Source organism: Thyridium curvatum (genome assembly GCF_004353045.1).
Source record: "Thyridium curvatum strain D216 chromosome Unknown NODE_69_length_225005_cov_99.022861, whole genome shotgun sequence".
Lineage (NCBI taxonomy): Eukaryota > Fungi > Ascomycota > Sordariomycetes > Thyridiales > Thyridiaceae > Thyridium > Thyridium curvatum.
In genome coordinates, this window is record NW_022156824.1 from 112292 (window position 1) to 135018 (window position 22727).

At 56.2% G+C, this 22727-nt stretch overlaps 7 protein-coding genes across 7 annotated transcripts; 4 read left to right on the forward strand and 3 right to left on the reverse strand.

Annotated features, from left to right (window-relative positions):
* Positions 1-7: 7 nt before the first annotated feature.
* Positions 8-826, reverse strand: E0L32_009498 (uncharacterized protein; the record flags this gene model as incomplete). The annotated part of the gene is made up of 1 exon (XM_031144470.1): positions 8-826. The coding sequence occupies one exon, from the start codon at positions 824-826 to the stop codon at positions 8-10; it is 819 nt and encodes a 272-aa protein (XP_030991017.1).
* A 379-nt stretch (positions 827-1205) lies between these two features.
* E0L32_009499 (uncharacterized protein) lies at positions 1206-2425 on the forward strand (the record flags this gene model as incomplete). The annotated part of the gene is made up of 3 exons (XM_031144471.1): positions 1206-1289; positions 1340-1466; positions 1524-2425. The coding sequence occupies 3 exons, from the start codon at positions 1206-1208 to the stop codon at positions 2423-2425; spliced, it is 1113 nt and encodes a 370-aa protein (XP_030991018.1).
* Positions 2426-3013: 588 nt separating this feature from the next.
* On the forward strand, positions 3014-3734 carry E0L32_009500 (uncharacterized protein; the record flags this gene model as incomplete). The annotated part of the gene is made up of 2 exons (XM_031144472.1): positions 3014-3140; positions 3211-3734. 2 exons carry the CDS (start codon positions 3014-3016, stop codon positions 3732-3734), a joined length of 651 nt encoding a protein of 216 aa, XP_030991019.1.
* Positions 3735-4025: 291 nt separating this feature from the next.
* On the forward strand, positions 4026-4907 carry E0L32_009501 (uncharacterized protein; the record flags this gene model as incomplete). The annotated part of the gene is made up of 1 exon (XM_031144473.1): positions 4026-4907. The coding sequence occupies one exon, from the start codon at positions 4026-4028 to the stop codon at positions 4905-4907; it is 882 nt and encodes a 293-aa protein (XP_030991020.1).
* Positions 4908-6158: 1251 nt separating this feature from the next.
* On the reverse strand, positions 6159-9362 carry E0L32_009502 (uncharacterized protein; the record flags this gene model as incomplete). Its single annotated transcript, XM_031144474.1, has 7 exons — positions 6159-6468; positions 6548-7035; positions 7098-7675; positions 7739-8020; positions 8084-8437; positions 8499-9068; positions 9257-9362. The coding sequence occupies 7 exons, from the start codon at positions 9360-9362 to the stop codon at positions 6159-6161; spliced, it is 2688 nt and encodes an 895-aa protein (XP_030991021.1).
* Positions 9363-16036: 6674 nt separating this feature from the next.
* On the forward strand, positions 16037-16776 carry E0L32_009503 (uncharacterized protein; the record flags this gene model as incomplete). The annotated part of the gene is made up of 2 exons (XM_031144475.1): positions 16037-16280; positions 16394-16776. The coding sequence occupies 2 exons, from the start codon at positions 16037-16039 to the stop codon at positions 16774-16776; spliced, it is 627 nt and encodes a 208-aa protein (XP_030991022.1).
* Positions 16777-18498: 1722 nt separating this feature from the next.
* Positions 18499-22116, reverse strand: E0L32_009504 (uncharacterized protein; the record flags this gene model as incomplete). The annotated part of the gene is made up of 5 exons (XM_031144476.1): positions 18499-19064; positions 19499-19586; positions 19688-21831; positions 21897-22039; positions 22097-22116. 5 exons carry the CDS (start codon positions 22114-22116, stop codon positions 18499-18501), a joined length of 2961 nt encoding a protein of 986 aa, XP_030991023.1.
* Positions 22117-22727: the final 611 nt, after the last annotated feature.

The window sequence follows — 22727 nt, forward strand, 5'->3', positions numbered from 1 at the left end:
ACCCCGTTCAGCTGTATTTGTCGTGCTTGTTCTTGACCTTGAGGTCCAGCAGCTGCTCGTGGTAGTCCCCCTCCCGCCGTGCTCTCTTCAGCCGCTTGACCTCGTCCTCCTCCAGCCGTCTCCCTACTGCTGCCTCCAGCTCTTTCCTGCTGATCTTCTCCCGAGCCTTCTCCTCCTTGGTAGCCTTGAGTCGAGGCTTGAACCGCGCTTGCATGCGGATACGTAGCGTAGTGTCGAACGTGATATCGGCCGCATCGCCCCGGACCTCGGGCATAGCGTTCGCCTTGGAGGAGGTAGACTCCTTGACGGCGAGATATGTCTCGCGCAGCGTCTGGATCTGGAACGTCCCCGGCGTGTCCGGCGTAGCAATGACGACAAAAGTCTCGAGCGGCGACACGGCTTCTGTCGTCGCGGAGAAGATGCCGAACTTGTCGCAGCTGAGGAACTTGTTGTGGTGCCCCTTGAACCGGAAGTTCTCGGTGCCGGCGATCTTGTTCGCAACCCACACCTGCCTCACGTCGTGCGGCTCTGCGGTCGCCGGGTTGCCGTCGACCATGTTCTCGATAGGTAGGGTGAAGACGTTGCCATTGGCGTCGCAGGCCAGCGAGGTCGGCGGGTCGGTGGGCAGGACAAACATGACGGGGCCGACGACGTCGGGAACGCCCTCGGCTGAGACCCAGCTGTCGTCGTTATCGACATCTTCGGCGTTGCCTTCGGCGCGACTGGCGAGCTCCTGCTCAGCTTTCTCAACGAGGGCGTCTGGGTCGGCGGCGCGCTTGCGCTTCTTGGGCTTCTTGTCGCCCTTGAATGTGAGGGGTTTGACCATAGTTTTCAACCGTCGGGGGTGAACGTTGGTGAGCTGGAAGCGACGGGGTTCAATGGACTGGGAGAAGCAGCCCTGAAGAGTCTATATTCTCGTTCTCCAGTCTGAGCTTGACTTGACATCCAAACATTGGTGGGTACCTCCCTTAGGTAAATTAGGGACAGCATTAGCGTGTGGACAGAAGACCAGCCCAGCCAATGAGCTAGAATTCAGTGACATCAGTCACTAAACCGTTTGCTACCCCGCGGTTACCGTCGGAGACTGCATCGAGAACGAATCGATCAAAGCAAATCACAAGCCAGGAAATTGTCAGACGACAGCATCTCAATAACAATATTCCTCTATCATATCCAAATCAACTATCAGGGATCTCCTCGACGAGATGGCGCCATTGGCACAAGCTGTGACGGTGTCCTTACAGGACCTGAAAGAAGGTATCGAGTCATGGAATCCTCATGCGGTCGATGTAAGTCGCTAATCCTCACACTAGGCACCGTCTCGTTCGAGACACTCCAGCAGGCGTTTGGGCCCGACTCTCTGGGCATACTCATCGTCAAAGATGTCCCGTCTCAGTTCGTTCAGTTGAGGAGGCACCTTCTCTCCTACTCTTCTTATCTCGGCAATCTTCCTTCAGGAGAACTAGGTAGGATATGAACAATCCTTTCAATAGTCCAATGCCACAGGCTCATACCGCGGGTAGCAAAACTCGAGAATGAAAAGGCCAAGTACCTGACCGGATGGTCCCTTGGCAAGGAGACGCTCAAGAATGGCCAGGTGGACACTCTGAAGGGCTCGTTCTATGCAAACTGCGCATTCTACGTCGATCCAGAGTTGTCGTGCGCCAAACCGACCGAGGAGTTCTCCGAGGATAACTTCCCCGAGTACCTCTCCCCAAACATCTGGCCCGACGAAGCGACCTTGCCGGGGTTCAAGGTCACCTTTGAGCGGCTGTGCAGGCTCATCATCGACGTCGCCGTGCTGGTCGCCAAGGCCTGTGACAGATTCGCCGAAAAGGAGATTACCGGCTATCCGAAGGCGTATCTCGAGCACGTGGTCTCGACTTCGACGACGACAAAGGCGCGCCTGTTGCATTATTTCCCAGATGAGACTGGATCTAGCAGCGCCACTGCAGAGGGAGCCGACGAGGACGACTGGTGCGCTACGCACCTCGACCACGGGTGTCTGACTGGCTTGACGTCGGCCATGTTTGTCGATGAGAAGAGGTTCTTCCCCGAGGAGCCCGGTTTCGAGCCCACTGTGCCGCCAATCCTGGGCGCTCTGGAGGAGCTCGCAACGTCCCCCGACCCGGCAGCAGGACTGTACATCAAGTCCAGGACGGGCGAGACGGTGCAGGTCAAAATCCCTAAGGACTGCATTGCATTCCAGACAGGCGAGGCCTTGGAGAGGATCACGGCGGGCAGGTTCAAGGCTGTTCCGCACTTCGTGAGGGGCGCCCGTGCAGCGATGAGTGAGGGCAAGATTGCGAGGAACACACTGGCCGTGTTCACACAACCCAACCTGGGCGAAGAGGTGGATATTTCGCAGCACATCACCTTTGGCGAGTTTGCCAGGGGAATTGTGGCCAAGAATACCGTCGTATGAAGGGCCCTCCTGCGATGCATACGACTCCTTTGATGGTTATTAACCTTGTTGTACCGTCCATGTGTTGTGCAAGTGTATCTAGGTAGTTCTCTGACCTAGAACAGCATGAAATCCACACGCAGCTCGACGACTCTTGGGCTGGGTTTAAATACAAAGTCTCTCCGTGGATCGCAAGACTTTATGCACGCGGAACAAACTTGCAGTAGCTCTCACCCTTCCTTGACAGCCATGGATAGGCCATCATTGGCACTGGCCGAATGGTCTTGGTTGGAGAGATCGTTGAATGCTGAGCTACCCCACCGCCCGCTGCCCCCGAAGCGCCATCTCCACCAACCAACCGGCCGAGCCAGCTCAGGCAGGTATTGCGGCTATCTCAGTGAGCGAGATAGCGTCATACTTGACTCGACATACGACATGCATGTTTGACTCGACAACTCATGGCATGACAGAGCTCGCCATCACTCCCACGAACTGCGTACTTGGCATTTCCGACGTGCATATAAAGACTTCGGGGTCGAAAGCCGTAAAAGAGGAGCGGGGAAACAAGTCCAGCACAAGACACCGCTTTGTCTGATCATCGTCCTCACCATGGCGCTCGCACCCAAGTTCAAGGGCCACAGGCTGCTCTTCTCCAAAGAGGCTTCAGCAGCGAGCTTCCAGGAGCCCCTGCACACCATCGAGGTGTTCCTCGACTACGTCTGTCCCTTCTCAGCAAGTAAGTTCCGTCTATAACTTCAATCTCAACCATCACTTTTACTCAAGAAAACGCCCTTTGGCTGTCGCAGAGTTCTTCAAGACGCTCTACTCGGACGTCGTCCCGCGCGTCCGCGCCAGCCCGGGCCTCGCCACCAAGCTGCAGGTCATCTTCCGGCAGCAGATCCAGCCGTGGCACCCGTCGTCGACGCTCGTGCACGAGGCCGGGCTCGCCGTCGCGCGCCTCGCGCCGGACCGCTTCTACGGCTTCTCCGAGGCGCTCTTCCGCGCGCAGACCGACTACTTTGACGCCAGCGTCGCCAACGAGAAGCGCAACGACACCTACCGCCGCCTCGCCCGGCTGGCGGCCGGCAGCGCCGGGGTCGACGAGGCCGCCGTCTACGACCTGCTGGCCGTGTCGGACAAGCCGGGCCCGGACGGCGGCCTCAACAGCGGCAACAAGGTCACCGACGACCTCAAGGTGCTGGTCAAGACGGCCAGGCTGGTCGGCGTGCACGTCACCCCGACCGTCATCTTTGATGGCGTTGTCACCAACATCGACTCGAGCTGGACAGCGGATCAGTGGCTGGAGTGGCTAGAGAAGAATGTCGCTTAGATGCCATAGATGAAGAGATCAATACATGAATTAGACTGGGTTCAGCCACTGAATCTGCACACAGTCCCTGCTTGCCCCTGCTTGTTGAGCGTCGTTGAGAAAGGGGGGTGGGAATCGGAGTCTCTTGAGCGGTTGTGAGCTTTTGAGAGCTTGAGAGTTTAGTAGCTTGAGCTCGGGCCATGACCACTAGATGTACTTACAATTTTCACAACTCCATGCCACTTTCTCACCAATACAAGCCAAGAACTTATACACATATCACAATCAAACTCAAACACGCTCCTTTACAAAATGGCTCTCATAAGCCTCCTCCACAGGGGCAGGCTACCCTCACACTACCTCTACGGCGCCTCCAGGCTCGGCCTCTTCGCACACTCACCCCCCGTCAAACCCACCACTTCTTCAAGATCACCCTTCCAACTCACATCCACCCTCCCATGCAAACGCCCAGCCAGCACCAGCACCTCCTCCGCGGCAGGCAAGCAACAACAGCAGCAGCAGCAGCAGCAGCAGCAGCAACAACAACAGCCCCCGCAGGCCCGCAAGCCCGCCTTCCCGGAGCGCCTGCTCATCTACCACGCCGGCACGGGCAAGACCACCTTCCTCGCCTGCCTCAAGCTGACGACCCTCTTCACCTTCGCCTTCTTCGGCCTCGTCGCCGCCCCGGCCTACCTCTCGGCCCCGGCCGACGCCGAGCCCGACCGCTACGCCAAGGCCGCCGGCGTCGCCGCCTGCGGCCTCGCGCCCCTCGTCTTCGTCGCCTACTGCACGACCCCCTTCGTCGCCGACGTCCGCGTCCGCCTGCCGGCCTTCGCCCGCCAGTCGCGCGACCTGCTGCGCCGCTGGGCGCGCGGCGGCGCCCCGCCCGACGCCCTGCTCGAGGTCACCACCATGACCTGGATCGGCAAGCCGCGCGTCAGCGTCCTGCGCGTCGGCGACCTGCGCCCCGCGCGCGAGCGCTTCGGCATGGTCAACTTTGCGCGGGACCCGCCGCCGCCGCCGGCCGGCCCGGCCCCCTGGTGGATGAAGCTGGCGCAGCCGCCGAGCACAAAGTTCCACGTGCAGGCGCTGCAGCAGGGCGCCAAGGGCGAGGTCAAGGAAGGCTGGGTGTGGAGGGAGATCGCGGCGGGGATCGAGAGGAGGGCTGGTGGTGGTGGTGGTGGTGGTCGGTGATGGCCCCTCAAGGAGGGTGACGGACGACCTGGATCTGTTTGGACGTTCTTCTTATGATGAATATCTGTCCCATAACAGAATGCCTCCAATGCGGCTACCACTCCCAGCAATGGCACTTGCGCGGAGGATCGGAAACTGCCAGCCATTCGGACCCGAGGGGATCATCGACATGTTTTACCACGGTAAAACTGATCGCGATGAGTCCCTACCCCCCGATTCCTATATGCAACACCTGGTCGGCCCTCACCAGACCTCGCCTGGCCAGGTCAGAAAGTGGCAGTTGCAAGAACCTCCTGAGATTATTATTATTATGGTTAGCACCGAGCCTCTCAGCAAGGATGGAAAATGTGTTCTGATACCACTACTGTAAGATACATGTAGGGATAGTACCTGGTACCGGCATAGTATATCCTACGGCGACTTTATATACATGCATATTTCAAGAATTGAGCGAGAGGCAAAGCTTTCCAGTGGCACACATTGGTCGGTTATACATTAGTACCCAGACAGGTAGAGAGATCGAATGCATCAGGCATCTCTCGTTCATCAGGAATATGAACATTCTTCTCAAACCCCTTTGTATGGCTAGAGAGACCAGGTCATCTGCCCTCTTATGCTCGCATTCACTCCATATCGTATATACACACACCTCGCGACAAGAATCAGGGTATGCGATACACACAAGCTACAAGACAACGATGTGCCCTCATATCATGCCAATAAAGAAAATCGTCCAAGTATTGTACACATGCGCAAGAGTTTTGACCGGGCCCGTTATGTTCCCCCCCAAAATCACATTTTCCATCGCTCCAAAACGCCCACACAGGGTGCTGTGTTGTTCCTTAAAACACCCGTCGTTGTCTCCACCGCTCGGCGGTTGTTCCCTTGTGGATTCCACCGTACCTAATATCCAACTCCGTGAACCAAAAGGGGCATGTCGATTGTAGGAGCTGTCAGCCTCGCGACCATGAGCTGTAGAGCATGATGCCTCATGCACGTGTGAAGGAGAGCTCAGGAAAGCTCGCCGTGCAAAGGGGTTGCTATACAACTCGATGTCAATCAGGAGAGAAGAACCGCCCTTCTCCGGCCAGTCTGCAGTTTCCCAGAACCATACAGAAGACTATAGGTCATTTCCTCCAATGCCCGACCGACAATGAGGTCAATACATCCAAACATATCGCAACAGAGTAAAATAAAATTCGTCATATCGTTGTGCATCAAGTCGTGAAATGTTCCGCGTTCGACTCCGGATCAACGGCGCTTGGCCATCGGCATATTCATGTCATAGTCCCAGCCCCGTTTGAGACCTCCCAGACCTCCCTCGTAGACGCTAGCCACCGACTCTTGCCACATGGCTGGGGTGACAAAAGTCTGCATCGGCGCGGTAGAGTACGTCGGCATCGACTGCGCCTGTAGACTTTGAGGAAGGCTGGCCTGGACGGCTTGAATATCCTGGATCGTGGGGACCTCGGAGGCACCTGAAGATGGAGAGACACTTAGAGAACTGGTCTGGGGAGGCTGCGACTGGACTTGGGGCGTACCGAACGTAGAGTTCCACTGTCTGTAGCTCTTTGTCAGCATATATGCGGCCGAGGTGAGAAGTAGGGGGGGGGGGGGTTCATTTCTTCAAGTGAACTTACTCAAATATCCGCGAAGGATTCCATGTCGGCGCTTCTGACAAGGGCATACCTTGCTGCATCGCAGGGCCTTGTGATGCCATCATGGCGAGCGACTGGTCCATGGAAGAATGGTCACTCTTCAAGTCCACCGGGCCGGCCGAGATGGGGGGTGAAATAGGGTGGCTGGTATAACTAACATGAGAGTTCTGAACGGCGCTATCCAGAGAGTTGTCCAGGGGGGAGTGCCGGGGCATAGGCGGCTGGAAGCCCGTATCTGGTCGCAGAGGGCTGGGGTTGCCTGCAGGGTGCGGGCTTCCGTACGGGAAGCTCGGTTTGAGAACGAAAGGTTTCCTGGTGTCAGCCGAGAAGGCCTCGCGCACGGCGTCAATTTGCTTCTGCATATCGGGCATCGGCCATGCGCTCATGCACTTCTCCAAAATCCTCATGTGCCGTGTGAAGTATTCCCGAGCATCCGAGTTGAAATCTGGGTCGGGTGAGGTTATGGCAACCTGGAGGGTGATGTCAGTGATCATTCCGTCAGAGAGGAGGGAGGCGGGTGGAAATTGCATACAAGGTGCAGTACGATGCAGGTCAAGACAGCGTAGATGGTAAAATTGACACCTCGCTGCATGCACTGCAACCCGACAAGTCCAAAGGACTGCAGAATGGCCTCTTCAAGGCGACACAGCTGCTTTGCAGATGAGTAACATATCATCATGTGATGTTTCCATTGCCCATCGCCGCTGTTTGGATTGAAGACTTGGAGCTGAGGCCGGTGAAGCATGATGAGGCTGAGGTGGTAGTAAGAATGCAGGTTGCCGATGAAAGGCGAAGGTAGCCATGGCGGCGAGCCATCCTGGTTGTAAGTGACGGCTAAATCTTGAGGCAGATCGTTTAACCATGCCTCGAAAGACGGGTTGAGCTGGGCCACTTCGGGATCGGACTGCCAGTCTCTGCTCTTATTCTTCTTAAGATTACCATAGACACGGTTGAGAACAGAAACGTTGGAGACCACCCTGGTGAAGTAGGTGAAGTTTCGCGAGACATTGTATTCGGCATCGTCAAGCCCAGGAACTGCGCGAGGTACTCTGAGATCAACGGTGTCAATGTCCACAGAGAGATCGGTGCGTCCTGCCTTCTGTTTAGTTCCTATCCGTGTACGCAGAGGGCGGTAGTAAGGTCAAAATGGACTAGCACTTGGCTGGTACTCACCCTGGGGAGACCCGATCATGAGCTCGCAGACGAAAACTGTCTGCCATATGCGCGTCTTCATCAAGCACTCTGCGGGGCTTGATCCGCAGCTTTTCCCAGCTTTGTGATCCGCATAGTGCTCGTCCAGACCCAGATCTTTACCCATCTGCACACACTGCACGATGGCCATCCACGACCGGTAATAGTATCCTCGCTTGGGAGCCGCTTCGCGAGCTTTGAGCACAATGAGGAGCGCCTGGAGCGTGCTCAAGCGCGGAACATCCATGAAGGAATCAGCATGTTCTTGAAATTGGCGTTAGTCTCGACTACACCACTGCACTCTCAAAATCGGGGCGGAAGACATACTCGACGCGAGCGCAAGCCACTGCTGGCCCTGAGCCGGATCGTCATCAAGACGACCACCTATAGCAAAGATCGCCTCAAAGAGGAGCGGTGATATCGCCTCCCTGTTGGACTGCCATTGCTGATAGAAGATGTTCTTATCCAGGACTGGAACATACGGATGGACGTGCGTAAAGTAGAGATCGAAATAATGAACTGCAGTCTCGTCGTCTGGCATCAGTTCCGGAGGAATCCGAATTTTGAGCCCGGGTCCAGACACCAGCGGCGGAAGATTGCTCTTGTAATCATCGTCGTCCCCTACCACGGGTTCCTCGTCCATACCGATCTTGGCTCTCATTTTGCTGTTCAAATACGGTGCTACGACAACGTCAGCTAGTGGCGCCTTGGAAACGTGAGGTTCTCATGAAAATGAACCGACCTGTTCCTGCTTCGTTCATCTTGAGCTCACCCAGCAGATCTGCAAGATCCGCCTGGCCATATTGCTCTTGCGTGTACGAGCTGGGCGGAGAATCTGGCTGAGAACTTGACGACTGTAGCGGAGGCGTAGGGAAGACATTTTGCGCGGCATAATTCTGATCTACCAAGCCCATAGGCGTGGCAACGCCGGCATACTGCAGGTTTGAGGGCGCATTTGGATATTGCACGTGCTGATACAGACTGGCGGGATCAGAGTAGGGCATCTGCGGCTGGGGCGCGTACATGGTGGGCTGGCCCTTTTGCGAGGTCGCCATCATCTGCTGCTGCTGCTGTTGTTGTTGCGGCGGCGCTTGCTGCATGGGCATTTGCTGTTGGAAACCCCCAGCGACCGGCGTTGAGGTCTCATAATCCGATGTCTCGTAAACCTGCCCGTCGGTGGTCGAACCATCATAGCCATTCGGGCGAACACAGTGGAGCTTGAGGCGGATGCAGGCCGAGCATGGCCAGGTGTTGGTGGTGGCGGCATCGCATTTGATCTTTCTCCTCCGGCAGCCTTCGCATGCTCTCATGACTATAGCGCGCCAAAGTCAGCCACGGGGCGCTCTCGGATGGTGCAGAATCTACGCAGCCCTTACCTTTCAATCGCTTGTGGCGATTGTGTTCGTCGACGAAGACATAATCTGCCAAGGGAAAACCGTTAGGAACCGGCGCATTCGAGGGAAGGGAGCTGGTGGGGGTATTGCAGGACGTAAGGCGCACTCTTCTGGGTTTCCCGCGGCGGCTGCTGGTACGCGGGCGGCGCAAACGAAAAGTTATTCATTTGGGAGCTTTGAGGGAGGACTCGGCGAGAAGGGTCGTTGGACATATTGTGGGAGGGCGCAGGATGGTGCCTTTGAGGCAGAAGCCTCGGGCGGTTAAGAGGGATTGCCTACGGCCGTCATCCACCAGGAAGGGCGACTCGTATAAGGACGTGAGGAGGCGAAGGATTGAGTCTCGCAAACCGCAAAGCCGCCGGACGAATGTAAACTAGCTAGCCTATGCGAGTCGACTAGATCTGAACGTGTCTATTCCCGACGTGATGGGAAGGGTTCGAGTTGAGGTAGGTTGGAGAAATTCGAAGGATGCGAATAGGTGGCGGCGGACAGACGGGGTGGTGGTTGTAGGTATGTCTGCACAGCGGGATCGAGCCAAGGTACTTGGGGGCGACGGTGTTAGGAGCGGAGGGGACCAAGTGTCAATCGATCAAGCAAGCTTTAGTGAAGCGGCAATGGGCCAGTCAGCACCTGGAGGGGACGGAGAATCGCGACATGGGCAAGGGGCCAGGGGCATGGGGCTAATACCTGCCTGCATGAGCACGACTCAGAGAGAGGGTCCGAGGTGGGATTGGGAGGGAATTGAGGAATGGAACTTTGAGTCTCGGAGATGGACAAAAAGGATGGGAGACAAGGTTATTTCATCGAGGTCTGGCTTTGAAAGGCAAGGCAGGGCAAGAAGAGTCGGGAGTCGGGAGATGAACGCATAGGGTTGAGTGAGAGGGGGAGAGACTGGAGAGAGCGGTATGAGGGGAGCAAGCATGGAGTGCTCTCTCGTAGGGAGACGAGGTACTTGAGGATGTCATGAGTGTCATGTAGATGCAGGTACATGGGGATCCCGGCACACACACCCCCCAACATCCAGTCTCTCCTCTCTGGGTCGTCGTCCCCTTCACACAGCTGGAGACGTTGGCAACGCTTGGGAGTGGGTTTTTAGACTTTTGGGGGGGAACGGTAGAACCAACGCACCACAGGCGGGCGGGCTGTCTGGCACTTGAGTTAGGTACATTACCCAGGTACCCAGGTACTCGAGGTACCTAAGTTCGCTCTGGATTGGAGGTCTTCAGAGGGCTTCATTTACAGGCTCGACCCTACGTACAGCGGCTCCAGCGAAGAAGGGACGAATTACATTGACAACTGATCAGTATCCAGGAATTGGAGGAGAGGGGGGGGGGCAAGATCCCGGTCTGTCTGCCGTGGGCCATTACTGGTCCAACAGGTCCAGCCAAGCCACACCACTCTTGTTCTACGAAATACCTACTTTCGACCCAGCAGGCGGGTCGAGTTGTTGCGCCAATCCTCAAGCCAGAAGCTAATTTAGGCAGGTGGGCGAAGGGGATTATTCAAACTCCCCGACTAGTAGAGACGACAAGCTACGCGACCATGGATTCTAATGAACACTACACACCCATTACGAACATAAGCAGCAAAAATTGGTGGTTTACTTGCAAACACTGGGTAGGTAGGTAGGCAGGTATGTGAGAGAATGAGAATACTCTTGCCGGATAGGCATGTAGCACATCCACTTTGCATGCCTCTGTCTGACCGACTCAAGGTGCTTAGGCAGACTTGTAATTTATCAAGACACTCTCTTGCGACTCGAGACACCTGGCCATGCCTTCAGCCACTTGCATATCTACCTTGCGCAGTCGATTATCCCAGTGGAAACAGACATCATCATTCATACATGAGCACTCAGCTCCACCGTCGTCTTGGGCCAGGTCGGGGCAGGTTCCGGACCAAGGTATGCCTACCGTTGAGAGACAGGTTCAGACCGTATACCCTGTTTTTGTCCGTGGAGCACCGTGGAGAGAGAGGTGACCCAGCGACCACAAGGGCCGGCACTTCCCAAGACTCTACTTCGTACGTATGCTGCTCCCGTCGTCCAACTACCTACGTCTGCGAGGACGATGTGGCGAGCGAGGGTCAGCAACCCCTCCCGTGGTAAAAGGGCCGACAAGACCAGACGCATGGGAGAACAGCCCGTCAACGGAAACACAGACGTCTCTCACCATCAAGATGATCATGCTATGGTGGCGCTTCAGTGCCTCCCCTGGTTTCCAAGGGTGCAGCAGCAGGGGCCGCCCACCGTCCAGACTCCAGACGGTCGCTCGGTAAGGCACTGAAGCCTGCTTTGCCGATGCGATGTGCTTACCCAGCCTGACTTGGCGTCTCTGCTGGCTGAGATCAGACGGTCTTAGTGACCTCGCTAGCCGCAATGTTTGCTGCTTGTGCGCCCCAAGATCGAGGACCAGCAAGGGTTTTTAAGTAGGTAGTCAATCTGGCTAAAATCAAAGCGACAAATACTGTACTTCTTTTATCTGATCCAGGAACAGTAGCAATAGAGAAACCACCCGTGCCTGTCACCGCCATTGCCCGCCTCATCTCGTCGGCACCCGCTGACGGTGTGTTGTACCTAGGTACTGAGGGTACGGTTACGGTCACGTAAGCTGATGAGAAGATACGGATAAGACACCCTGCGAGATTCAATACTTGTATGTGGTTGGTGTCCGTTGGGGGCAGTTCTTCTCGGCGCCCGAGTCGACGAGAACACCATTCCGCAACCTTACTCGAGACAAGGCAGGCGAGGGAGGGTGTTCTGGAGCCGGACCGGTAAACGAGCAAAAGAACCAGGGTTACGTACTTTTGCGTCGAGCGAGTCGTACAAGTACAATACAAGCCAGTCCTGAGAAGGATATTCGTTTTTTTACACGCGTGCGCATGCCGTCAAAAGTTGGCAGGCGGCACCACCTTCCAGAAGCTAAAGCAGGCATCCACACCCCCATCCACACCCCCAATTTCAATCTGTCTGACGGTGCCAACCCGCGATGAGATCTGATAGGGGTGTTGATGTGATTGATTGATTGCCTTATGTCCCTGGGAGACAGACCTACCCCATCTGTGCCACACCAGTCGCCGCGCAGTGGTGTGCTGTGCCAGCTAGATGATTTGTCAATACTTCATATGTCCCTTTCGGGCTCGGTATGGTGTATGTATTGTACAAATAAAAGTGAGGTATTAAGGAATACCAGGATTGGAGAGAGATGGTCAACAAGCTCGAAGCTCACTGTCCCTACCTACCTACTCCGTAGGTACCTATCTCCACCATGACGGAGCTCGGCACAAACGGTGATCTTCCCCGGGGAGTCGTTAGCCGCCAGGGCCAAACAGGACGACAGCTGCAAGGGAAGCAATGGGTACCTAGCCTTGCCTTGCCTTCCCTGCTCTTCCGTGCATATGGCCTTTACCCAAGTTGATTAGTGCTGCTGCGACTGGACAAACACAGGAGAGGGCATTCTACCTGTAAACCCTTCTCGAGGTCCTGTTGTCTGATCCCGGTGATGGAAAACTCCCCAAACGGCACCAAAGTTTCAAAAGTCTCGCCGTAGTCCAATTCCCGGCCAAGAAGTTTTAAACCGCCAGAAACAACACCACGGAGTGTAACGGGCCGTGGAGGGCGACCGGCCCCCTGAGATGTCGATCCATGGTTCACTCGCTGCACGCAAGCCCGCCGTTTGGGATCACTAACGCAGAGATGGGCGTTGGGATCCGTTACATCATCGTGCGACTGTTTCCGGACCCTGGCCCTCTCGAGAAAACAGGTTCTCGTTTCCCAGGGTTTTCCTCAATGCGACGCCCTGCCCCGCCGACCCCATCCTTCCTCTTTGCCCATTCCCGTCTCCCGTCTGTTGCCCTTGCGCGCATCAACGGAGCATATCCGGGTCTCACAATGCTCTGGTGCGAAAGAGCTTCAAACAGGGGGCGTCGTCAGATATTGCCGGGATGGTTGGGTGGAGTGGGAGGAGCTCAAGTCAACAACCGCCCCTAGTGCCCAAGGCTAGCGTCGATAGGGCCCTTTCAGGGGCCTGCACGATCCACCGCCCATCATGCTACTCTGTCCCTGACTGGTGGCCCTTTCTCGGGAGCCCATCCTCGGCGCAGCATTAGCAGAAGCTGCACAGGAAACAAGCCAAGATTTCTGCCATGGGGTTTGACAGCACGAGAAGAGGGAGAGAGGTGCAGAATCCCTTGTGGAGTGCATGCTCGTTCTCCTCCTCGGCGAGACTGGTCGACTCTTGCAGGTCCACAACGCTCCACGACTTGGTCAACCCGTCTACTCCGTAGGCGATCCAGCGCCAGCCACATCGGGCGGCGCAATTTCCAGCGGTAAATCAGAAAACTACCTTACCCATTTGTGGTTATTCTATTGCCCGGGATGGCGATAATTGCAGCGAAGGAGGTGGTGAGCACGACCTGACATAAGCAGCGAAGGACTCTTAATCACATGCCAACGGTTGGGCCCGACTCGCGGGGTAATTCAACTAATCTCCCCGCTGTTCCCCTTTCGTCCAAGCCTCTACACCTTGGCTGCTGCTAGAATCCTGCGGCGACAACTAATAGACGACAACTGTCTCGTCTCGCGATCCAGAAGCCATTGGATCGCGATCCCAAGATCTAAGCGTCGTCTGAACAATGACACGGGACTGGCGCCACGATGTCTCCCTGCCTCACTACCGCTCGCTCGATCCCAGGCTCGAAGGAGAAGCCCATGCATGGTTGGTGGTGATGTGATTGCGCACCCAGGCTCCGTACAGCGCATTTCGCTAGCCAGGCTGAATCATGCACCACAGCAGATCTGTGGCCCATTCTCGGTAGGGGTATCCCCCAGGCTCGCGCGGCTGTGTAAGCTCCATTTGTCCCCGGAGCCGAGCGCTCTGTTCTGCAACACCTTCTCGAAGCCCGTTCTAGCAGCTTGCCGAATCCCCTGAACTGCCTCCATCCAGGCTACCTCACTGTGCCGTCCGACAAAAACGTGCAGCACGCACCCATCACCGCTAGGCTGGCGGTGCCCGGAGGGAGATCCAGACCCGCCAGGGCTTCCGCCGCCGTGCTCTTAGCCCTTTCGAGTAGGTCTGCCCGACAGAGAACCTCCCCATTGGTAACCACCCTCCGGCACATCACTACAAGTACGGACACATACACACACACACACATGGAGATTACCGGTCACTTGGTCCCTGGTTTCTGGCCGTGGCGACAGCCGGTAGGGCAGCCCCGGCATGATCCTTTCCCTCCTCTCTGCTTCGTGGATCAGTCACGTCTGAATAGCCAATACCAGGCCATCCCATGCGATGCCTTGCATATGGGACGGGCCTCGCGCGGGCAACGACGCGGGTAGGGCTTATCAGGGGTCGTGTATGCAATGGAAATCTCTCTTTCACTAATTAGAGCTGAAGGAGCATTCAAGGCCTCTTTGACTTTGCTTACACGTCCCATACCGATCCGAGTCAGATCAGAGAGAGCCACCCATGTCCATCACCCGCATAGGCTGCGCAAAATGACAACCAAAGTTTTCCGACATTCTGCCGCATGAGCATAATGGTGATCTCCGTTCTGGAAAGGCACTAGAACCTGGCCCTGGAAATTGGAACTGGGGCAAAATTGGAGGCACTTCTAAAAATGGCTCTTGGATTCGGAAGTCTGTGGAGGGCGATTGCCATCGTCCAAGACAAGAACGAGCATCGCTTGGTTGATACCAAGAAATTTGTACGAACAGCCTCGACCTGCGTGCTTGACATTGAAGTCGGACGTGCCAAGTAGCCTCGGCAGTTCTCTCACCATGACATCAGGCCCCGTGGTATGGCGTGGGTTGGGCTCAGCGCCGTCAACAGTCTAGACCTGCAACGGTGAGCAAGGCACTAGTCGGAGCCCTTGGAGGGAATGCAAGAGTCCGAACGAGAGGAGAACCACCGCTCGCTGGCGTCGATCATCGAAGTTTAACCCCTAGCGCCGCCGCGGGAGCGGATTTTCATGCCCCTTCACCTTCTCTTGCCCGGCCCAGTTCGCTTCCCTCGTTCACCACCATCAGCCCAGCTCTCTGCAATCAATCATATATGATTAAGCATCAAGTGTCTCTCGTAGCGTCGCCAAAAACTTTAAAGGTCTCCACCAGACTCGCGCGGTACTTGCGAGCGCGAGGCAGCCAATGTACCTCCACGTACCGCCTGTGGTGGTGAGGTGGAATGCCTCTTCTGCGGGCAGAGGTCGCCTGACCTTGGACCTTTGGAAGATGGACGGCGAATCTAAAGAGAACCGCGCATAGCCTCGCCTTGTTTGCAGGGACGGCGCTGAGAAGGTTTGTCGTGGTGGTCTACCTAGGTAGTTATCCGGCCGTAACGTACTTGATGAATGAAAGGGAAGAATTGAAAAATGCAAATGGCCAAAGCACTTCTCATAGGGAAGCGCGTTGTCCCTACCATTTGGGATTCATTCAAGGACATTTCATGTCACAGCCAGTGACCACTCCCTCTGACTGGCGCGGTTACAGGGCACACCAGCTCCTTGAGCTGTAGCGATCGCCAGAAGATCACCAACTGGACCATCAAGAGCTGGGGTACCTCTGTATTGTACTGGACTAATACTGCCAACTGCCAAACGTGCGCCACCACCTGGCACCCTTCCGGTGGACAAATCCAGAGCCGTCAAAGATATCATTACTAATTCCGAAAGCCGCGATAAGTGGCGGCACATCTGCTCAAGGCTGAGGATCACTTTTGATATTGCTGTAAACCATCACCGACGGTACAGACAACCTGCGATTTGGGACTACAAGCTTAGTAGTGACTAACTTCAAAGCCGTTCTGTCCGCGTTTCAACTTGTCTTGGAGGTCAGGCTCCAAGTCTCTCGATCACCACCAAATTGCCCTTGTCAAAAAAAGATATCGCAATGGATGGCCCAGCTCTGGACAACGCCAACCCTACGCTCTTGAGCCTGGATCAGCTGCCAAGCCGGCAACGCAAGAGAGCAGCCGCCGGCAGCAATGGCCCTGAGACCAGGTTTGATCACATCCTGTCGCTCAAGCACTCTTCTGCGCCACTGGACCTCTCCTCGTCCTTATGGCCGTCATCAGATGAGGACGAAAGGGAGAGTGAACTCACCGAGGAGCCCATCGATGAGCAAGAGATCTATGGTATGTTTCTTTTTTCTCAACAATTTCTGTATAGACTAGCAACTCTGCGTCTCATCTCACGCTCCCTCGTGAGACACTCTCGGAAACTCGCAAGACTAACACGCGCCCTGCAGACCTCATCTCGACAATCTCGGACCCAGAGCACCCGGCCACGCTGGGCCAGTTCTCGGTCGTCAAGCTGGAGGACATCCACATCAGCCCCCCTCCCGGCGCGGCAGGGGCCAGCGACCCAGACACCCTGACGCAGGTGCTCGTCGACCTGGAGCCGACCGTCGACCACTGCTCGCTGGCGACCGTCATCGGGCTCGCCGTGCGCGTGCGCCTCGAGGCGGCCCTGCCGCCCAACTACCGCGTCGACATCCGCGTCAAGGAGGGCACGCACAAGCAGGACGACCAGGTCACGAAGCAGCTGTCGGACAAGGAGCGCGTCGCCGCGGCCCTCGAGAACGACACCCTCAAGGGCGTCCTCGAGAAGATGCTCGAGACCTGCAAGTGAGACCTCCTCGTGGCCAGGGCGGTCGGTCCCCCCTTCCTTCTTTTCTTCCTCCCTGTCGTTGGTGATAGGGCAGGGGGTGTCACGGTATCAAGCAATCCGTCCACGCGTGGGGTTGCTCTCCCACGTTGGGAGGGCCCGAGCACGTGGGATCAATTACGTTGACCGGATGCGCGCCCATCCGTCGATCTCTGGACCTGCCGAGGAAATCCCGCTTGCTACTCACAGAGACGGCAAACAACTGCATAACTAGGTACTTGTAGTGTGGTCGCTGCGACCTGGTAATGCTGCCAAGACTGGCATTTTGCAAGCGAGTTATTGGGGGGGGGGTAAAGGGACCCTGCAAGACAGAGAGACATGGGCAGTCCCGTTCGCTGGCTACACGATACCACTGCCAGCACCTGCAGGACGAGCACGGGGTGATAGAACCTCTGTCTTGCATAGAACCCGCAGAAGAGACATTGCGAGGCCAGAGCCTTGCCGGTCACATCCTCGGTTCCGTTGAATGCGTGCATAGTTATGCCACAGCGCTTAATTACCGGACAGGCCGCCTAACTGCCTCGACCACTACTTGTACTCGTGGTGTCCAAGCCGGTTCCGGGTTCCCCTTCATGCCCCTGCACGCACGTGTCTTCGTATCTTGCTATGTCTATGTCAACACGGGCCTCTTGGTACCAGAGAGGGATGTTTTCCCACATTTTGTTTCTGGTGCTCACTCACCATCACGATCTCATTACCCCTTTCGGGCGTTATGAAGTGACACTATCCTGGGGTACACGGATCGCAACACATCACCACCCACCCGCCCCTCAAGCGCTGGCAACGAATTCCCCCACTTCAGCTTGCATTTGTTGGGTCAGTGGGATGATGGATAGAGGCACCTACCAAGATAACTACAAGTAGATAAACAAAACAAAAAGTGACGGTTCGAGACGAGAGATACACTCACTAGACTCTCTCGAGTCCCAGTATTGGGCTGACGTGCGCGCTCGCTTCCAGCAATCCCGTGCAATGCTTCTCGAAATGATCACCGAATGCAACCCACGGGGTCCTGTTGCCTTGCCTTGCCTTTGCCTTGCCTTCCACCCATGCCATCTATCCCTAACTAGCGGGAAAGCACCATGGCAGTTGGCGTTGCATCCGCGGGTGGATAAAAAATCCGACCAGGGGGGCCCAAGAAGAGAGAAGTACGGAGTAGCAGAGAAATGAATGAATCCTTCTCTCTCTTTCCCAAGAATGACAGGGACAGGAGGAACGTGGATGATCCCAGAAGCCCGCCGCGCCGGTTCTTGTGCAGCCCTCCCCCCCCTGCTTGGCGCGTGGCATCGGGATGCTACAGCACGGACACTCCTTCTTCTGATCACGGTCGGCACACAGGCCATCCCAGCCATCATCGTACGTGCTCTGTACGGCGGATCAAAAGACCGTCGTGGCCTTGTCATTCAACTCGAAAAGGAACAAAAGGTACGGAAGGACAGGTGTGTTCTTCAGGGGGCTAGACTAACCCTTTCTTCCCGTCTTTTTGGTCTACTTTATGCTTTTATAACCCATCTGCCAAAGACAGCATCTCAACTCCCCCCCTATCCATGGGCGCCAATGAACTCCTTATGTAGAAGAAGAAAAAGTAAAATACACGGTCCCTCAGCCTCCCCCTGCTACAGGATAACACCTCCGTGCTGCAATAGACTGGCTCGCGCATGTGACCTCCTCCACCAAGGGAACCTCTCAAGGCTCGCCCAGCGCGCCGCTGCTGATGAGCTCGCTGTAGAACTCGGGCTCCAGGAACTTGGCCACGGTGACGTCCTCGCTCAGGCCCTTCCTGCGCCGCGTCTTGAGCACAAAGTCGCGCGCCGTCGCCTGCGCGCTCGCCGGCTGCAGGGGCCGCAGGACGATCTCCCGGTCGAGCGGGTCGCCCGGCACGATGTTCCAGCGGTCAAAGACGAGGCTGACGTTGGCCTGCCCCTTCGTCATGATGCGCAGCTCCGTCTCGAAGCCGAACGAGTCGATGACGGGGACGAGGCCGCTGACGCGCGACAGCGGCGTGCCCGCGATCGGGCCGTCCTGCAGCACGTGGCCGCGCCGCCGGGCCAGGCTGTTGTAGACCTGGGCGACCGAGTCCTGCGGCCCCGTCATGGAGACGGCGTAGACGGGCTCCATGAGGCGCGGGGAGGCCATCAGGAAGGACGAGTAGCAGGCGCGGCGCGACGTGGGGATGATCTGACCGCCGCCGCGGGAGATGGCCTCGGATGCCAGCGAGACATCCATGATCCTGAACTTGGTATTACGGATGGCTGCCAAGGATTGCGTTAGCGCATGCGAAGAACTTTGGACAAGGGCGGCAGCAGCCACCGCAGGGGCAGGGAGTGAGTGAGTAGGAAGCACGACCGCCAACCGTACGTAGCCCGGGTGCCTTGCCCCAGAGCACATTAGTTACCAGTCACAAGCCGGTCAGTAGCAGTGGCGTAAAGACTCAGAGCCAAACACGACCAAGTGAGCGCTTAGCCAATCCTTGTCCAACTACTGTGGCCGGTCTGTGACACCCTTGCTCGAATCCCTGTAGGACCCTTGTAACAGCACCGGGGACACGGCCGCTCTCCCATAGATAAGCTGCAGGCGGCCCTCTTGCTAGTCGGGTCATGGGGAAGGCTGGGTGTGGTGTGTGTGTGCCCGTGGGGAGGGAAGAAAATGAAACGGTTGCAAGCAGAGAGGTTGGGGTAACACTTACGCTCCTCACACAACGGTCCTTCTCGGGCAGCCCAGCTGAAACCTTGCCGGATCGATTCCTTGACGGTATTGAGCAGCTTTTTGTCGACCTGGTGATCATGTCAGCGACGGGCCGAATAGAAGAAGTCGCCACTGTCAACGCAGCATTGCCGGCACAATGTATTGTGAGAAAGATAGGTTCCGAACTTACCTCGCCAGGAAGGGTATCATCCTGTAAAATATTCGGCCCCATTTCTTCCGGGCCAAATGCCCAGATACTCCTCGCAGCCAGGAGATCCCATGAATACTTGTCCTGGAAGAACTTTGCCGTTTGCCGAACTGGATCCCGGATCCTGACGGCGCCCGTCTCGATGTCGCGTGCAATCCCATCCTCCAAAGGCTCTGCGACCATGGTGATTCTGTTCTTCTTGTTGGGCGTGATTGCGTAGCATTTGGTTGCTGACTCCTCCACGACTGTCTCGCAAAACCTCGTCACAGGATCCGACACCTTGATCTCCATATCGGCATAGAGGCGACGCAGGTCGTGTAAGACGCAGTCCATGTAAAGCTCGCCGGTCCCCAGGATGATATGCTCGCCGGACTCCTCGACCTTGGTGGTGATGAGGGGGTAGCTCTTGTTGATCTTCCTTATACCGTCCAGCATCTTGGGTAGCTCAGAAGGGTTGATCGGCTCCACTGCCACCTTGAAGACCGACTCGGTAAAGTGCGAGATGGGCTTGAAGATGTACGCATCTTCGTCATCCTCAAACTTCTTCTGCACTATCGTTGCCGACTTGACAATCGAGTTGTCCACGCCGCCCAACAGCACCCAGTTACCGGCCGGAACACCGTCCGTCGGGATGTTGTACCTGGTCTCGGCTATCCACAGCTCGGATATGGTAGCCATGGCCATATCTTCGTCGTCATCGATGGAGTAGCCCTCGCCCAGCACGCGAACCTCGGCGCCCGCCTTGGCAGTGCCGCTCATCACACGGCCAAAAGAATAAAAGTTCTTGGCATCTGCCGTGTTGTACAACTTGGTGACTTGGATGACAAGGGGTCCGTCGTGGTCGCAGGCCTTCATTGATTCGGCCACCTTGGTGTCAAGTGGACCTGTGTAATTCTTCTGCAGATGGCGCTCGGCAGCTTCGACAGGGGAAGGAACGTGTTCCACGACCATGTCGACGAACCCTGTCGAGGGGCCAAAGAATTGCTCACAAACGAGCTTCAAGACTACCTTGGGGTCGGCTTTGTACTGAGACGGCTTCAGGGAGATGCCCAAGCTGGCGAGCGTCTTCTTGAGATCCTCAGGGCTCTCGCTGATCGTGTGGGAGAAGAGCTTGTAGATCGGTTCCATAACAAATGTGACGAATGACCGCCTGGCGCCTTCTTCCACTGCCTTCCTCGTGAATGAGCGCTTCTTGGGGTTGAAATAGACGTCTCCCCAGAGTCTCCGAGCGAACTCTTCCGTGTTGACTCCCCCAAAGCTGTCGGAGTACATCTTGGCGAACGACTGCAGCGTGAAGCACCATCCCATATCGGTGCATGCGAACAGTACGTTGCCCTTCTCGGGGCTCAGCCGGTTCTGTTCTGCCTTGGCCGGCAGTGCCTCTGTGATGACTGTATTGACCTCCTCGATGGCGTGCTTCAACTTGAAGTAGGCGTCGTTGGGCGGAAGTTTGAGCTCCACAATGAGCCGATCTAGCTTGTTGATGATCAGAGTCATGGGGATGTCTTCGCGCACTGCGTGCTTGATGATCTGCTCCGTGTTGACTTGCACACCCTCGACGACGTCCACCACCAAGCAGATGCCATCGACCAAGCGCAGGCCGGCGGCGACCTCGTCGACAAAGTTGACATGTCCAGGGGTATCCAAGATGTTGAAGAGGTGGGACTTGCCCTTTGTGCTCTGCAGGACCAGGCTCATGGGCGCCGACTTGATGGACAGTCCTCGCTCGCGCTCAAGGACGTGCACGTCTGTGTATCTCAGCTGCTCGTCCCTGTTCTTTCCCGTCCGCTTCTCGAGGCGTTCGTTGATGTCGTGCGTCTCGAGGACCAGCATGTCCATGAACGCGGTCTTGCCATGGTGCAGATTGCCGGCAAACGCGATGTTCCGTATTTGTTCGGGATAGTTGAGGAGATCGGCCATGAATTCGCGGTCGTAGAATACGGGTGGTAGGTCGGCCTCCTCGATCGTGTACTTCTTTTGCTCAACCGGGGCGATGATGGGTTCTGTCAGGGGCTGCGCATCCTCCTCCTGCACCATGGTCTCGACATCCTGGCCGTATACTTGCTGCGCTGTCGGGTAGTACTGCTTGTCCTCGTGGAGGACGACCGCATTGGAAGGGCCCTCATCTGGTTCGAGATTATCAGTCAGGATGTGGGCGCGCCAGGCCAGAAGTAACGCGCGGAGGACCTACCATCGAGCTCCATCAACTCCTGCCCCGTCACCTCGGGCGCCTCCTCGGGGTAATCATCGTCGTAGACGTAGTTGCCAGCGTCAATGCCGCGCTCGGACTCTTCCTCAGAAGCTTCGGCCTCCTCCCCGATAAAGTTACCGAACCTGCGAGGATGGTCAGTCTGGTGGGCAAGGCGCGAGGGGCGCGGGCACGGAACTTACTCGTCATAGAGGTCATCCATGGTCAGCGACAGCAGTTTCGCAGGAATTGCACTGGTTCAAGGTGTTTGGCGGGACCAGTTGAGGCTGTCGCGACCGATGATGCTGTTCTGGGAAATTTTGTTAGGAAGCCTTGTTATCATCACGTGGGCTAGTGCTCTTGGGGATCGACTTTTTGGTGGTTGGAATATGCTAAATTTTTAGACAGCCGCACTAATCGATGTTGCTGGGACCAGCTTGCTACAGGCAGGAGAGTGCACGAGCTCTTTGCGAATCAAGCTTCATCCATCACCCCAAGATAAAACAATGCACTACTTTACTTGGACATAAGGATATGGATGTTTCAAGTATTCTACACTGACCCTCATAATAAATATATTCCCCTTTAGTCGCTTTGTTTCAATACAGAGTCCTCCACTACCTCAATTGAGGCCCTTTTGTTTCCATCAGGATCTGTATCTTGTCGTAGATCTTGACATAAACCAAGAGAGAGGCTCTAGAAGCCCGAGTCTGATGCTCAACAAAGTACCTACATTGCAATGGGCATATCATCTATGGGCAATATCCTCTAGAGGGAAACAATGGGTTGAGAATTGTTTGCCTCCACCAATGTCATGTGTGTACTGGGTTTGAC